The sequence below is a fragment of the Puntigrus tetrazona genome, chromosome 24 (genome assembly GCF_018831695.1).
Source record: "Puntigrus tetrazona isolate hp1 chromosome 24, ASM1883169v1, whole genome shotgun sequence".
Lineage (NCBI taxonomy): Eukaryota > Metazoa > Chordata > Actinopteri > Cypriniformes > Cyprinidae > Puntigrus > Puntigrus tetrazona.
Genome location: NC_056722.1, coordinates 10,465,598 through 10,482,374, shown reverse-complemented (window position 1 = coordinate 10,482,374; position 16,777 = coordinate 10,465,598). Strand labels below are relative to the sequence as shown.

General features: G+C 38.9%; 1 protein-coding gene across 2 annotated transcripts in view; it reads left to right on the top strand.

Moving 5' to 3' along the window:
- Nucleotides 1-7,202, top strand: part of gpr158a (G protein-coupled receptor 158a) — a 78,037-nt gene extending 70,835 nt beyond the window's left edge. The window contains exons 9-12 of one of the 2 annotated variants that reach the window (XM_043226910.1): nucleotides 1,279-1,384; nucleotides 1,466-1,612; nucleotides 1,763-1,846; nucleotides 2,285-7,202. In XM_043226910.1, coding sequence (XP_043082845.1) covers nucleotides 1,279-1,384; nucleotides 1,466-1,612; nucleotides 1,763-1,846; nucleotides 2,285-4,222 — 2,275 coding nt within the window. In that variant the 3' untranslated portion in view covers nucleotides 4,223-7,202. The remainder of the gene's footprint in view (nucleotides 1-1,278; nucleotides 1,385-1,465; nucleotides 1,613-1,762; nucleotides 1,847-2,284) is intronic. The other variant, XM_043226911.1, reaches the window with a different exon arrangement.
- The last annotated feature ends 9,575 nt before the right edge of the window (nucleotides 7,203-16,777 follow it).

Sequence of the window (16,777 nt, the reverse complement as noted above, 5' to 3'; positions counted from 1 at the left end):
ACAGAAGTCAGTGATTTGACATCATTTGAATATTCATTCTGATCGGTCGGTTTACTGTTGATATTTTTGATTAGGCTATGAGCTCCGGCATTTGGGCAATGGTTAAACCCCCCTGTGCTATTTAAACAATTTTATCGCTTTTTAGTTCTTATGTTAATTTTAAATGTATTTTTGAGGAAGCTCAGCTTCCCATGCCCGATGGACTGAAACTGCCTTCTAAAGAGTCGGTTTAGGATTGTGGAGCGTATGAATAACTTCAGCAGTAATGAGGCACTCATTCAGGCAGGGACTTAGCTTGAACTCTCACACAAGATAAAGGCAGTTGACTTCAAAGGCAGGGCATGTGATTTTTAGTAGTGCTGTATCGCTTGCTGCTCTCTCCACTGTTTCTACAGTAATTAATCAAAGTACAGAGCCATGGGATGGTGTTACTTAACTATCTGTATTTTGGTGTAACAGCACCGATGTCCTTTCATCAAAAACAGTAATTAGTGCATTGTGGCAGCCAGTGTTTTCAGCTTTTACAGGTCTTTTCTAGCTTACCTCAGGACTTTCAGAAGGTGATACGATACGAGGAAACCGTATTTTCTGCATTTGAATGGACATGTCCGTTCTATTCCATGTAGCAGTGCGTTTTTTCATCTCAGAAAGTGTGTCAGTTCCAACCAGATTAAAAGAGATGGAAGCAACAGAGCTGCAAACCTCAATGCAAACATAGTGAAGATGAACACAGCCTCCCAGCAGGCCAACACAGATAAACCTGAAGAAAAAAATGACCAAGCACAGATAAACAGCTTAAATCTAATAATAAACCTGCTATATTGGAGCTGTGCATGTGCTCTGACATCGCTGTGTAAGTGCAGATTCAATTATAATTTGTGTCATTTGCAAATGCCATTGGATGCAGTGGATGCAGTGATTCATGATTCTGCACAGAATTATTTAAATAAGAGTAATTGTGTGTAAGAGTGTAATACAAGCATGATGAAGATACCTTCAAGGTTTATGAGGGAGAAAAGTGAGCAACACATGTCGCATTGGATTCTGTTTCAAACTAAACAAAGTTAAAATATCACCCAAAATGCTGGTGCATTTTTGAAATGCAACCAAAGCCACATCTTTAATGCACACGCACCAAATAGCTATTTTGGATCGTACTGTATTGTTTTAGGAAGTACCCAAAACTGTAAAATATAGAAACTGCATTGGTTTTATTTTGTCTAGATGATTTATTAAGTCTAGATGATTATTCATTTTGTTCTGTAAATCCATCCACAGGTTCACTCTTGCCCCTGAACTGCACCCGGACTGGATGTTGATGCTATTCTTTGCTCATACACACTTAACAGTGACTGTCACTTTGGGGTTACTGCTTGTGCCAAAGGTCAGTCGAAATCCCCTGAATCACGTGTTGTCTTAAATCTAATTTTACAGAATTTCTTAAACACTCATGTCTTTCCCACAGTTCTTGTTTGCTGGTACACATCTAAGGGATGACATTGCTACAGAGGCGTATGAAGATGAATTGGACATGGGCCGGTCTGGGTCATACCTGAATAGCAGCATCACGTCTGCCTGGAGTGAGCACAGTCTGGACCCAGAGGATATTCGGGTAGGTGCCCTGATTTCTTTCAGGCTTTCTTCTCCGCTTGACTCTCTGCTGCCTTAGTAATTAACTGAAATTTCATAATCTGCAAATATCTCTTGACCCCTTGTCCTATAACTGACAAACATACTGAGCCATGGCAGTTTTGTATTGCAGACACCAGAGGAAATGGGCCAGCTAAGTTCTATTAATGGCTGTGGCGTAAGGTCTTGCGACAGTCTTTGGGAAAAACGTACCAACGTGAGCAGAGGTTTTCGTTTGTTTGTTAGAGCTGAAGAAGTCTCTCACCAAAGACTCAAATTGTGTTCATAGAAAGGGTATTTTGCTAATGGGATAAAGTTCTGCTCTTGGTATAATTGTCCATGAAGACATCAAGACACAGCTGTACGAAATGCTTTGATGTTCTTCAGAGGCTGTTTCAGACCTAACAATAAAACATGAAATTTTCGTATTTGACACCGTCCCAGACTGTCCTGTCTCTAATTAGTGTAAAACAGCATGTTGGTTTGGTCTAACGTCTTTGAGGCACTGTCTGTAGTTGCATATAATGACTAGTTCTGCATGCTTTCTGTGCAATAGAGCGTCTGCTTCACTGTAACTAGAATCATTTCATTTTTATGCTTCTACATCTAGGCATATGTCGTGAGTTAATGGCCCATTTTGTCTTCAAATCCACAGGAAGAGCTGAAGAAACTGTACTCCCAGCTGGAGATTTATAAGAGGAAAAAGATGCTGGCCAACAATCCTCACCTGCAGAAGAAGCGCAGCTCCAAAAAGGGCCTAGGTCGTTCCCTCATGCGCCGCATCACTGAGATTCCAGAGACGATGGGCCGCCAGTGTAGCCGTGAGGACAAGGACCTGGGTGAACATGGGAGTAACCGCAACAGCATCTGTGTCTTGAGAAAGAACCCTTTCGACCCCTCACACTCTGTTAAGCCTGCCAAAGACGAATCATTGAAGAGCAAAGTTTTCTCCCTTAAAAAGTCTCACAGCAGTTATGACCATGTTCGGGACCACAGTGAGGATTCCAGCAGTTCAGTAACTGACAAGATGGAAGTCGCGAACACAGAAGGCTCGCTTCTCGAAACCCTAATGGGCAAGAAGCTGGTCAAAAAGTCCTCCGAGAAGATTGATGCAGCCAGTGAGTCGACGGAATCAGTCCCCTTAGTATGTAAGTCAGCCAGCGCTCACAACTTGACAGCTGATAAGAAACCTATTCACCCTAGAACATCCATGCTGCAGAAATCTCTAAGCGTCATTGCCAGTGCCAAAGAGAAAACTCTTGGTCTAACAGGAAAGGCTCAAGCGACGGAGGATCCGACAAAGAAAACTAACCAAAAGAACAAAGATGCCAAGACCCCATGTGAAGCTGAAGAAAAGGAAGGTTATCCAAAAATGATTGTCAGTCAGTCGGTAGAGTACAAGCAGACAGCTGCCAAAACCGGTATAATGAAGCCACAAATGAGCGGAAGCCAGCCCTCAATTTGCACAGAAACAGCCAAGGGGAAAGACCTGTATGACCTCTCAGAGGTGTGCCCTTGGGAGGTGGAGGACTTGCCGACTCCCTCCGAAAACAAAGTCCAGAAACATGTGTCCATTGCCCCCGAACAGACCACCACAATCCACGGAAGTAGCAACAAGGCGACAAAGTCGCAAAAGCAGAAAGGCACAGAGCAGTCGCCCTCTGTGGCCAGACGTCCAACCCAGAAAGCTGCTGATAAAGCAGACATATGTCCGTGGGAGGAAGGAAACGAGGATCATGGTCAGGCAGTGGGGCCAAAACCTCATTCCAGTAGTAAGCCTGCCATGCCCAAACCCCAGGCATCTGGAGAGGTTGCCAAGGTTTTAAAAGCTGACGTCTGTCCATGGGATTTTGAGGAAGTGTCGAGCAAGCCAAAGGATTCGGATTGCTCCCCTGATCAGAGCAGACCAAGAAAGGACACCACACCAACTGAGATCAAAGGGAAAATAAGCTCCTCTCCCACTGAAGTCAAGGGCAAGGGTACAACGCCTACAGAGGGCAAAGCAAAGAGCGTTTTCGCAGAGCCTACTAAATCCACAGGCAGCACACTACAGCCGCCCTTTAAATCAGAAGTGTGTCCATGGGACTTTGAGACTGTGTCAGCTCCCATCTCTGAAAAAAACCCTTGTTCTTCTCAGGTTTCTAAAACAAAGGAGACCCGTGCTATAAAGAAGGGAACTTCTCCTGTCAGAATATCAGAGATGGAAAGAGAGAATGCTAAGGGTCCCGATGAAGACAAAACAAAATTAAACGCAAAAGACAAGTTAACCTCTGGAAAATCAAAAGAAAGACCTTTAAGCCAGTCTAAACTGGCTGAGGTTTGTCCATGGGATGCTGATAGTAGTCAAGAAATTGTCTCGATGGAAAAACAAAAAAAAAGCCCAAATGTTGCATTAGCAAAAAGCAAACAAGTTGATGTATGCCCTTGGGATTTTGAAGATGCGGCGACTAGTAAAGAAGTCAACCGGAGTACCAATTCATCCACTGGCAAACAGAAAAGTTCGAATTCCAAAGGCAGAGTTACTAGTGGTGTTAAAATGTCAGATGTCTGCCCTTGGGACTTTGATGACCAAGGATCAACAAAAAAAGCATGACACTTTACCTGAGTGAACCGTTAGTTCGTCCTCATTGTATGTGTGCTTTTTCTTTCATAAATACACCATGGAATAAAAACTTTAATAGAATTTATGGTGATTTGGAGAAGAAAATCAACATGTCGCACAAGCTGCCTTTCTCTTCAACCTTTTGTTTCCCCTTTGTGTTTTTTGGAATAAAAGAAAAAAACCTGAGAAAAAAAACTCACCAGGCATTCCAGATTTTAAAGTATTGGTTGAACCTTTAAATAGAAATGGTAGTTTACAATTATGCAACTCTTTATGTGCAATGTAAACAAGATGCCTATGCTCACCACATGTATCCTCATTACCATTCGAACTCTCATAACAGCTGCATCTGTAGCCTCTCCTTGACTGCGGCTTCCACAAAAGATCGTTGTAAGTTCTTGTTACATAGGGAGGTGTGGACCATGCATGAAGTGTCATGGAGTAAGCCTGACCCATTTCCTTGTTTTCGTTTGTTTCATACATTATCATCTGGTTTGAGTAAAAATTAATATTTGCCAAAGATAGAGGTAAAATCCAATAAATCTAAGAACTCAAACCTCAACAGCATAATAGAGACACACGATTTGTACAGTGAGCCGAATTCATGCGGCTGCTAGAAAATTAGCCTGTAGCACTTTAGTAAAGAACATGCTTAGAGAGACAGAACTGGACAGAACTCCATTCATATTTGCTCTTGTTTGTTGTTTGGCCTTGCTGTTTTTTGCCGTTCTGCGATCATACGTGCACATCCGCAACGTTTTTGTTATCTCGACTAGAAGATAAAAAAGTTCGAAAAATTTCAACATTTCCAATGCTTCCAAATTTGCTGATATATTATCCTGAATGTGCCTATTTAAAGAGTCCTGTACCAGTCTTACTTTGTATTGGGAGATGTGAAACCTTTGTCATAGCCCATGTTACAAATACTTATTGAAACACTTGATGAAAATCAGCATCTTATTTTTGAAAAGAAATGAAGTTTAGTTTATATATTAGTAATGTTGCAAAATTGTAAATGCTTTTTGAATGAGGTACGCTACGATAAAAAAAAAAAAAAAACTCCACTACTCAGTTCATGGGACCATAGATATCGTTTTTCTCAGCGTAGGGCACAATCATCAAGGTTTCTGCCTCTAATGTCTTACCTTACAATTAGAACACTCATGACAATATAAGAAACATCAAATTCCAGTCTATCTCATATCAAATTCAAACCCAAGCCTCAATTTCTTTAGTATGTATCTGGTATCCTTTAACATTTTATGACGATTGCATCAGTTTACAAATAAAATCTTGCTCTTACCGTATCAATTTTTTGGAAAATGTATCAATTTCGTAGAGGAACATTCTGAAACATCCCCAGTGATGGCTGATGTGAGTTCAACAATGTACCTAAATTACTGTTGGAATGTTAACATATCTTGTATGCCTTCTCAGCACATGGTCATTGGTAATCTGTAATGATGTCAAGGTAATGGTGTCACAACACATGAGGCATGAACTGTTGTACAGGTTGATGCCTAATTATGAAATGTTCGTATAAATGTCGACATAATGCAATTGCAAACTATTTTGACCCGATCCTACAGTAACTAAATGTTTTTTAAATGTATTGACAGATTCTTGTGTTTTGTATGTGCACAATATGAATTAGCAAGAATACAACATAAATGGTTATACCATGTATATATGTTATAGCTACCAAAGAGGTTTAAAAAAAACAAAAGAAAAATATATCCTTCTTGGCATTGTGTGAAAATCTAATGATGTCACACTCCCGTTTCTCCACAGTGGGGTAAATTTACCAACGACCTCTGATCAAAATTTAACTTAAAGCATTTTAAAGGGGTAGGTCATTCCTGTTCGGCAGTACTTCTTTCTTTCACCAGACTTTCAGAACACAAAATATCAGAGATCGTGCTCACCGGCAATGGTGACCTGGCTTTTTAGAGACATTACACAAGTTGCATTGAATTTGACCTATTAATTCATTACCAGTTATTTTACTTATCTCTATTTTTCAGTGTAGAAGCACATATTATCTGGGGACATCAACAATAACTGAAATTCTCTCAATTTTAAGTCAAGTAGGAATGACCCATGTAGTACCGAGTACAAAGAGAGTCACCACCTTGCAATCTGCTTATAATTTATAAACCCAAATTCCTGCTTTTTGGATTTTGGGTTGTGCTCATGGATTTCTAGGTACACTAAAGGGAACTTTCAGCAACCTATAGTTCGACTGCTCCTTAACTGTCTAGTCATCTCATACTCTTGTAAGAACAGACGATTTTCCGGTTTCTGTTCTTAATGTATGCCTAGATGGATGTGTAAAATTGACCAACTTTGTTACATAGAGAATGTTTCTGGGAATGGTTGTTGTATCGTAGTGCATCCCTCTAGTTTACGAGTTTTACCCATCCGCAGGTCCTCAGTTGATCTCTATGTAGTACGATGTAAGCACTCAACTCATGACCTGTTAATGTTAATGGTAACCTTGCCTATTACATTGTCTTAGTGCAATGTTTAGTTCAGTTTTTAGAGTTTACAGAAGTGATTATTTATCTATTTATGACTTGATTTTGGTTATTTAGCTCGTTTACTTGGGCCCCACGCGTGTCCCACCACTGTCACGTGTTTGGGGGGACACTCCTACTACTTAACGCGGTATTGTCTTAGCTCTAACTCTCGTTGCTTCTGCATGATAATGAGAAATTAGTAAGACTGATGTTTCACTGCCCTTGATAGAACTTAAAAAAAGAATCTTTGATCTTTATTGGACTGTTACAAGTTGTATAGTGAGTGAAACTGTACCCTACCCACTGTATTATGTGCTTGTTATATTAAATGCTCTATGACAAGCTTATAGCATACACATATGGAGATATTTGGTAGATTTATATTGTGTAACATTGTGATAGCATGTACATAAAAATACCTCCTCTGCAATAAATATTTCTACAAAAATCAATTCTGTGTTGACTGAATTAAATCAAACTGAGGGGAAAAAGAAGCTTTAATGAAAACTTTTTTTGTACCTTACTTTTCAAAATCGTCTTGTACACATTGCTCGTTTTGACAAGCATAGTCTGAAATCTGAAATTTTACAGATGTTCAACACAATCCCATGCAAATTTTTTTGGTTTGTTTTTATAATTTTTGGTGGCTAATTTATATTTGTACAATCTCATTCGTACATTTTAATACGATCTTCTTACATCCCAGGGGGAGTCTTGATTATGATTAAATGGTTAGGGATGAATCTTCGTGTTTTTTATAAAATCAAACATTTTAATAACAAGTTAACTATTAACTACGACTTTTATTATTTTAATTGCTGCTTAATAATAGTTAGTGTTCTTATCTACTGTGAACTTAGTCATTAGGTACTTGTGTACATACATGTTGTTACATTGTACTTATATTTTTAAAAATGCCGACATGTAAGTACATCTATTATTACTGTTGACCCATCTCTTACACCTTAACTCACCCTTAAACCAACCCATCACACCAAACCTGTCCCTAACCTTACCCCCTCAATCCCACCTCAATAGCAGCAAAAGTGTTTTGCAATATAATATGACCACAATAAGTACATTGTACTTATATTTTGATGTACATAGTAGTTAAGGCCCACTCTTCACCATTGCTATCACTGTCTGCATTGGTTGCTAATAGTTCTTTAGTCATAAATAGCCCTGGAATGTCAAAAAATTGCAGTGGTTATCGTTATGTCAGCCGTTGATATTTAAGGTTATGCCTCCTATTTTCTGTAATTTAGGAGATTTACTTGCACATGTAAAAGTCTGCATTTATATGCTTTGCGAATGCATGTTATCGGTCTTATTGTGAACGATTCATCCGTATAAGCTTCGAGACATTCGTGTTTATCATTAAAATTTCTGCATGTAGGACTCTAGTAAAGCATAAAAACATTATAACATGATTGCAGATATTTAAGTTAACATACTTGTTTATCTAAAAAAAAAACAATGCTATTCTGTAATTCTCCTTTGAAAATGTGCGTTCCGGCCAGGAATGCCGGCTTCTGTTTTGGTTTGTGAAACCCGCCCACTGCCAATTTCCCCCAATAGGGTTTCAGAACTCCGGGTTGCCAGTTGGCGGAAAACACAGCATGTTTATTTTAATCATGGCAGCTGGTAAATGAAAGGTGCAGGAATCTGGCAACCTGCGTATGTGTCAAGTCTGAGTAGGAGGGGCCGTGTGAAGAAAAACGTCTCCAATATTTTGTATTTACACTAGTTCAACATCTTTGTTGACCCTGGAACAACATTGTGATTAACCAATCAGATCTGACGAACCAGTTTATAGTTTTTGTGAAGTTTAGGCTTTCAATCAGTGTTTAGGGCTTGTACATCGGTGTCATTCATCTATAATTTTTTATTATTTTAGGCATTACTCATGGGTAAGTTTTGGTTTAGGTGTAGAGATATGGTCAATACAAAATTTTTGCAAAAATTAAACTTAACAAAATCAGGATGCGCTAACATACCTTTCTATTGTGCTTGGTGTTACTCAATAGCAACTTCATGCAGAAGTTTGTTTCCGGTATGGATAAAACCTTTTTGCCTTAACAGTGGTGCTTGACAACCAGCCAATCAAATTTGACCTTGCCGTTTTCAGCTAGTATTAAACCATTTATCACAATTTTTAGAACTTTTTTGCAATACTGACAGTTCCACAAAGAGCCCCGATCATTGATTCGTACACCGGTTCAAATATGTTGCATTTGCAAAAATCTCTTGGCTGGTTTTACATTGTCAGCATTTTTGCTTTCATTAATAATGACTGATCTCACCACAAAGGCTCCAGCTAAGTGGTCATGGCCAATTCTCAAAGTAAATTTGTATCCTGGCAGTCTTAGTTCTCTCCAAGGTTTGTTTACTTTAAACTTAAAGGAAGCCTTTAAAAGCCTTCATTGTAACCACTCTAGGATATTCATATGCATGTTTGGCTGAGCTCCTGAAAAGCTTTTATGGAGATGCTGTAGTCTTTTTGACGGAGATCAATTGGTGCTCTGTATGGGGAAAGTGGATAAGACGATATCAGGTTCTTCCTCATATTTCTGTCAATAGCCAAGCTGCTGAAGATCAGTCCAGTCAACTGTCGTACAGATGTGATGTGAATACTTGATTTCAGATTTTCCACTTGAGAATGCACATCCAACTAGACCGCCAGAAGAATACGTGAGTGATGTTTGCTGCAGTGAAATGCTAGATTATTGTAGATGGTTGCCAAGGTGTTCTGGGTTGCATTTGGTGTTTAAAATAACAATGGGTTAAATTAGTTCAACGAAAACTCATTTAAACCAATGTTTAAATATGAATAAAAGCCTACTATGAATCTGTTCATCATCTCGAGTAACAATGTCTTTGACAATGTCAATGTATTTTCTCATATTTTGGGTTAATCTCACAAATTTGATTTAAAATGGGTTTGGAATACATGAGGTTAAGTCAGTTTTAATTTTGGGGTGAACTTAGCTAGTTTAGGTTGTGATTGCACTAGTTTTGAATACCAATTGACCCTTTGCAAAAACCTGCCCTCCTTAGTTACTGTTGCTATGTCTAGCCACGGCAAACACACACGCTTCATTGACGGCCAGGATTTTGAAGCTCCTTAAAACTAACCTATACGCCTCTGGGGGGGTTACCACATGTCCTCTGAAGCAGATAAATGGGTTTTTGTAACAAAAATATTTCTAGTTTGGAAATTATAACCTAAACATCTGACTTCCGGCAACAACCGCATGCTTGTCCACGAGCTTCAAAATCACGGCCGCTGTCCGCCAGCATTACCAAGCATGGAGGAGCCAGGAACATTTTTTTAAAAACTTCTTTTGTCTGAAAGATGAAATCCATATACACCTATAGGACGGCTAAAATATGGGGTAATTTTTGGGTGAACTATTGCTTTAAGCCTGTTTGGTTACTGTAGCGTTTTTTTCTCACCTTCTAGCAAATTCTACAACCCAAGCTCCGACCATCTTTCGGTACTAAAGGTTTAAGGACCTATGGGCGCTGTGAACTCTTTGGATCGCGAGTCCTGATGAGCTGTAATGTAAGGTAAAAGCATACTAAAAGAGTATAAACAAATCACTTTAGCATTGATTTCTCTTTTCAAGAGCACTCTGTCAGTGGAACGAACAGCCAATCAATACAGTGAGACTGGCCTCTCTCTACACAGGCACAAATGGAGAAGAATGTTGTTTCAGATTCGCTATCACATATCACATCTGTGACTGCAGAGGCCATTTCATATATTTCGTGCATTATGACTAGCCTCTTATTTTCTGTATATTACATTGAAACGTAGGGAAATCAGAACTGTGACCTAGAAATTACCGCAATGCTTTGAGTATCACATATAGGTTTGATTCTGACCTGTCTTGCAATTCACTTCAAAAGTGGCCGAACCGCTTGTGAAGCGACGATGAATTATTTAGCATTTCAAATGTTTCCAGTTTGCTTTAATGACATGTATTCTTATGAGCATTATAAGTGTGCATATTACTAACATGTAGGCTGTAAATTAGTGCTTATAAAGCACATAATAATGCTCTGTTCTGCACGACTATATTTAAGATCCCTTAGTACTATACCTAAGTGTAACAACTGCCTGCTAATTATTAATAAGTCCACAGATTGGTCCACTAACTAAAGTGTAAAAAAAATCACAAATTGTCTGTATGCAAGAAAGAAAGAAAGTATCTTTCACGCATATTTTATTAAGCTTCTGACTGTTTATTATCCAGAGATGTATTGCGGCTAGTTGTAAAAAAAAAAATGTCACACAATCATTATAAATCAAGGCATTGCACGTTACAACTATTTAAATGTTTTGATGTTCTATCTGCATGAAATATCAAGAAGAGCTTTAGAATTTCTTTCTGACCGTCACAGTGGGTGGGCTAATGCCCACAGAGCTCAGGGGTATAGCTAAATCCCTGCTAGCTCTGGCTGTGCTCAGAAGATAAATCCAGCGCAAGACACCCACGCGCGCTTTTCATTCCCCTAGGCAGCATGCAGCGGGCCACGCATTCGTATTGGGACAATTCATGACTCATCAAGGTGTTCCGGAGGTGATGTGACAAATCCCACGAGGATAAGGTCATGAATATGAATCGGGTTACGCTGACGTACCTTGGTAGGCTTCCTGGAGTACCCAGCCGCAGAACCTAATTAAAATTCATGAGCCAAGATTTCAACTTTCGAGTAGGATTTAACTGCATACCCAGCTAGTCAACTAGCAAAGTGTCTGTCACTAAACGTGTGTCGAAGACCGACACAGAAGAGAGGAAACTGGTGAATAAAGTTGATATTTATGTTCTCTTTACAAATGTATTCTTGTAGCTACAGAAAATTGAGGTTGAACTGACGTCACATTGGCTTTTTTCACAACGTCCTTACTGCCTTTCGGGCCTTGAATGTGTTGATTCCATTGCTGTCTACGTAGGGTTATCAAGCTCTCTGATTTAATCCAAAAAATCTTGATTTGTGTTCCAAAGTTAAATCAAATTATTCAAATTCATGATAAAATTAAATTTTTGGGGTGAATTAAACCTTTAATCGGGACAGATTAACCATTACATCATTTGCACACCGATGGATTCTCTGCATGTTTGTATTCAATCTTCTATAAATTCTTAAAGTCATCTTATTTGAATCAGGACATGCAGAAATAGGCCTAATGGATAAAGAGCCTGACTTGTAACCCGAAGGTTGTGGGTTTGAGTCCCAGATCCAGCAGGGATTGTAGGAGCCAAGGAGTGACCACGTTCCAAGTACAGGTAACTTCACACACACACACACATATGTTGTTGGTGGATTTTGATATGCAATGATGGATTATGCATTTGTATTTTGTCCAGAAGTGATCATTTCAAGTTAAAACACCTTAATGATGGATTTGTTTCTTACTGTCAAACAGACATTTGCTCCATCTAATGGATTTTGATGGATTGAAGTCATTCAGATTACTTTCAGATTATTTGGATGTTTTTATCAGATGCTTGGATTCTCATTCTGACGGCACCCATTCCCTGCAGTGGATTCATTGGTGAGCAAATGATGCTATATTTCTCTAAATTTGTTCCGATGAAGAAACACGTTAATTTACATTTTGATGTCACAGACAGGCATTCCTCAACACAGCACTCACCGCCCCCTGGTTACTGTCCGCTCACATGACCACACACATCAGCAACCATAAAAGCACAGCGGCTTGCATGTTTAGCATTAGATGCATGATGCCTATGCACGCAGAGCCACTATTTACCGTACAGGATTAGAGTGCCATGTCTACGTCGCTAAAGTGGCGCTCTTTATCATCTAAGAGGCACTGAAGAATAAAAGTCCCTGCTTCCGTCACAAATGCGAAACATTTAGCCTTTCAAAAATTCATTCGCCAATTACACGTGGCGCGCAACGGCTAAAACCCAACTTCAACAGCTCACGTTCTTCACCGTTTCCGAAACGACCCAAACTTCCTCTCAGCCTTCCAGTATTTCTCTATTTGCTATGATTAACTGTGAGCCCTCATGACATATTCACCCAATTAAAGGCCCTCTCTACACCGAGGATCATTTCTGTGAGAAATTCCTCTGCGCCTGGCTGTCAGCACCAACGCTACAATTCCACGATTCCACCCACGCCACACACACACACACACACACACACACACACAGGGAAAACTCTCCTTTGACTAAGTGAATACCGTACGGTATGCATGTAAACTACTATTTAGAAAAAGAAGTAATACGTGGAGTTAATGCATACACCTTTTCACAAGTTCACGTGGACTCACAGTCTTGATAAATGAATATGGCATGCTGTAGTTTAAGGAGCTTTGTGCTAAACCCCTGGACTAGAGGATTGGATAGATTAAGAACAGAGAAGAAGATGGGCTGGTGGAGGAATGCTAGAAAAACCAGCGCTGCCACAGTTCACTGACTGCTTACATTGATGATAATTGACAGGACTGGATGACGTTTTAAACATATTATATCACTGATTACACTGATTATTTCTGGCAATAAGAATGCATTGTAAGAATGTATCAAACTTTGTTCGTAAAACAGTCTTTGTAAAGATGACTGAAACACCACATGTATGAATCATGGCACTCTCGTGAATGCACGTCGAAGAGTAACATGGAAAAGTTATTTTTATTTCCTTTGCGCATAAAGAGTATTGTCATAGCTTCTTAAAATGAGGATGACCCACTGATGTCACACACGGACTATTTTAATGATGTCCTTATTACCTTTCTGGGCCTTGAACATGGTAGTTGTGTTTTTCAGATTTCATAAAAAATATCTTAATTTGTGTTCCGAAGATGAACGGAGGTTTTACGGATTTGGAACGACATAAGGATACTTTTTTTTTTTTATTAAATTTTTTGGTGAACTAACCCTTTAATTGTTTATTATTGTTCTTGTTATCCAAGACCTATTTAAAAACACACAAACCAAGCACTACAAAAAAAAGTGTTGACCAGCAGGTGTCATCAGCGTACAATGTATAGTTTTCAAGTAGTGCCAATGCAGTTTTTTTTTTTTTAAACCCATCCATAATGCTTTTTTCTTTCTTTCTTTTCCCCCCCTTTTTACCTGCTGAGCATTTAAACTGCTGATCCGGCAAATATGTAATATTTATTCATTTATTAACTCAATCCAGCACAAAAGAACACCTCTTTATCCATTCTGCTCCAGTTGTTTTTCTAAACCTTCTACTACTTTTGTGTTGTAGCCTACTGACATCTAGTGGAATAGAGAGCGACTAAAACGTGATGAAAAACATTAATGACATCCATTATATTCTTCCTCTATACTTTAACTAGTCTTAATCCATCCCTTTTCTAGCTATACTAGCTTTTGCCAAATTAATGTAAATGTAGTCGAGACAGGCAACATTTTTTACTGGGCAAAAATGTATGTTTGTGTATTTTATAATATTAACTTTCATTCAAATTAGTTTAATTTAATTTCTGACATATAGTCCTTGCCTTGGACATTCTAGGGACGTTGTCATGATTATTAATACATGACAATGTAATACAACTTAAAGTTGCTGTATGTTGTATGCTGTATGCAACCTAAAGTTTTTGACTCTACTAAAGCCAAAATCCCATAATATGTTTGCACGCTTGTTCATCCGAAAAAAAAAACATGCTGCAGTTATTCTTCTTTAAAAATGTGCTTTCTGGGACTGAATGTCTGTGTTTGCTTTGGACTGTGTGACACACACGCTGCCATTTAACCCAATTGTATTTCGACACCCTGGGTTGCCAGTTAGCATGCTAGTGATGGAAGCTGTAGAACGGGGGTCAGTTCCTGTTGATGTCATCAATCTGGCAACCTGTGCGTGCGTCTAGTCGGAGGAGCCGGGTGGAAAAAAAACAACATTTTGAATTTGGACTGCAATGCCTGGTTCACCCACTAGTCAAGCCTATATACAGCACTTTTAATAATAGAAGACAACTTTTATCTTGATGTACCAACCACAGCTGAACGTACCCAGTCATATTTACTCATATCGTGATGGAGGCATTGCTTCCTCTTACATAACTCTCCCCCGTTTAATTCTCAATTACCCCGCCAAACTCATCGCACACTTTATGGGGCCTGTTAAAACTAAAAGGGCTCAGGGGAGGCTAGAGAGACACGGACTGTTGTCACGGTTGGATAACGAAAAACTTTATAACTTATTTATATATATATATATATATATATATATATATATATATATATATATATATATATATATATTTTTTTTTTGATTTTATAGCAATATTTTTTTGTCATATCAAACATTTTGAGAAAATTCTGTTTCCCCTGTCATTATTTTAATAATAATTGCACTGAAAGGTCAAGTTAAATTCAAGTTAACACTCTTATTTGTAAATATTACTCAGAAAAAATGCTATTTGAATACAAATGTCACGTGTCTCTGTCTTAATGAATGGGCGGGTTTTGTGTACTACTGTACTGAAGCGCGCGTGCTGCTTCTGGTTATATTAACATCTGCAGATTCACTGTGACGACATAAATACACGAACAACATCTCCACATCTGCTCTGAGCGTCATTTCATGAGCATTTGACCGTTTCATTTGAGTAACAGTATCCTCATATATACACACAGAAATGTAAAGGTATTCAAGGCAACCCGTTTTTCTTCAATGCTATTAATAAAAATAATAGGATCACAGACTCAGCATGCAAAACGACAACAGATGCCATATATGTATATATATATATATATATATATATATATATATATATATATATATATAATATAAAGACCAACACAACCTGTTCACCTATAGCAGTGGTAGCCATGAGACTCATATTGACTTCTGAATGGTCCAGAGGTGAGACCTGTTGGTGACCAACATCAGAGTGACCCCAAAACATTCCAACGGACCTCCTGCAATTGCCAAAAATACCCATACCGACAGCCTGGAAGGGTTAAGTGTGGGAAATTGAACAAGCTGACAGCTACTCTGACCAACTTGGTGAACCGTGATCAAACAGATGGAGCAGATACTCTGGGCAGCAGAAACTGTGAGAGGAACAAATGCAGGTTGATTATTCACTGACAAGCAGACATGGTGGTGTAACAAAGAAGTGCAATTAAGGGGAAAAAAAAGCTGGCACTAAACACCTAGCATGCAGTTGAGAGATAGCTTGGAATGATACTGATCATTAAATTGGAAGTAAAAGGGCCTTGGCTAATCAACAAAGACCTGTATGCCCAGTTGGACAAGTGACTGTTTAACACAAGACATTAGCCACATCCTGCAAGTCAGGGGAGCTTGCAACCAGGTCTCGCAGGATCCATCAGCTATCCTATAACGATGGTCTGACTGCCAGTATTGAACTTTCGGACCTGCTCCGGTCTTAAGCATGGAATTAAAATTAAGAATCAGAGGGCATGAGATCAAAGATCAAAGTGGTGATATTGTTTTGAATTAGGATGAAGAAACTATTTCATATATCTGGTCTAACTGTGGATGTTTTAACGACATGGTAAGTGATTTGGTTTAAAAACTTTTTTTTTTGCTATACTGATTAAAAGTCTAAGTTAAGTGGTCTAAATGTATTTATTTGCATATATTTGGCCACTTTAAATGGCCAATGACAGAACCAAGAGCCTGACAGGCAAAGCAACCATAGGAGCGTTGAAATGTCCCCAGACTTATTAAAGACAGGTGTGTGAAACTCTTGGATGTATTTTAAAGAGTCTATGCCTCAAACTTTAAAATCTAGAGGTTTTGTTGATACTGGTAAGCACTCATTGTCACAGCTGTAAACACGACAGCATTCTTCAGTGGTCAGGCCCCACCGCATCTGTTTTCAGACGAAACGTTAAAGAACGTGACATTCAACCAATCAGACGACGACTTCGAAAGTCCTGAAGTGCTGCCTAGTGTGCCATACGCATTAGACATTCAGCCAATGATGTCTGTGGTGGAGTTTGACTATTACAAATGAATAAAAACAGCCACAGTACTGCTATAT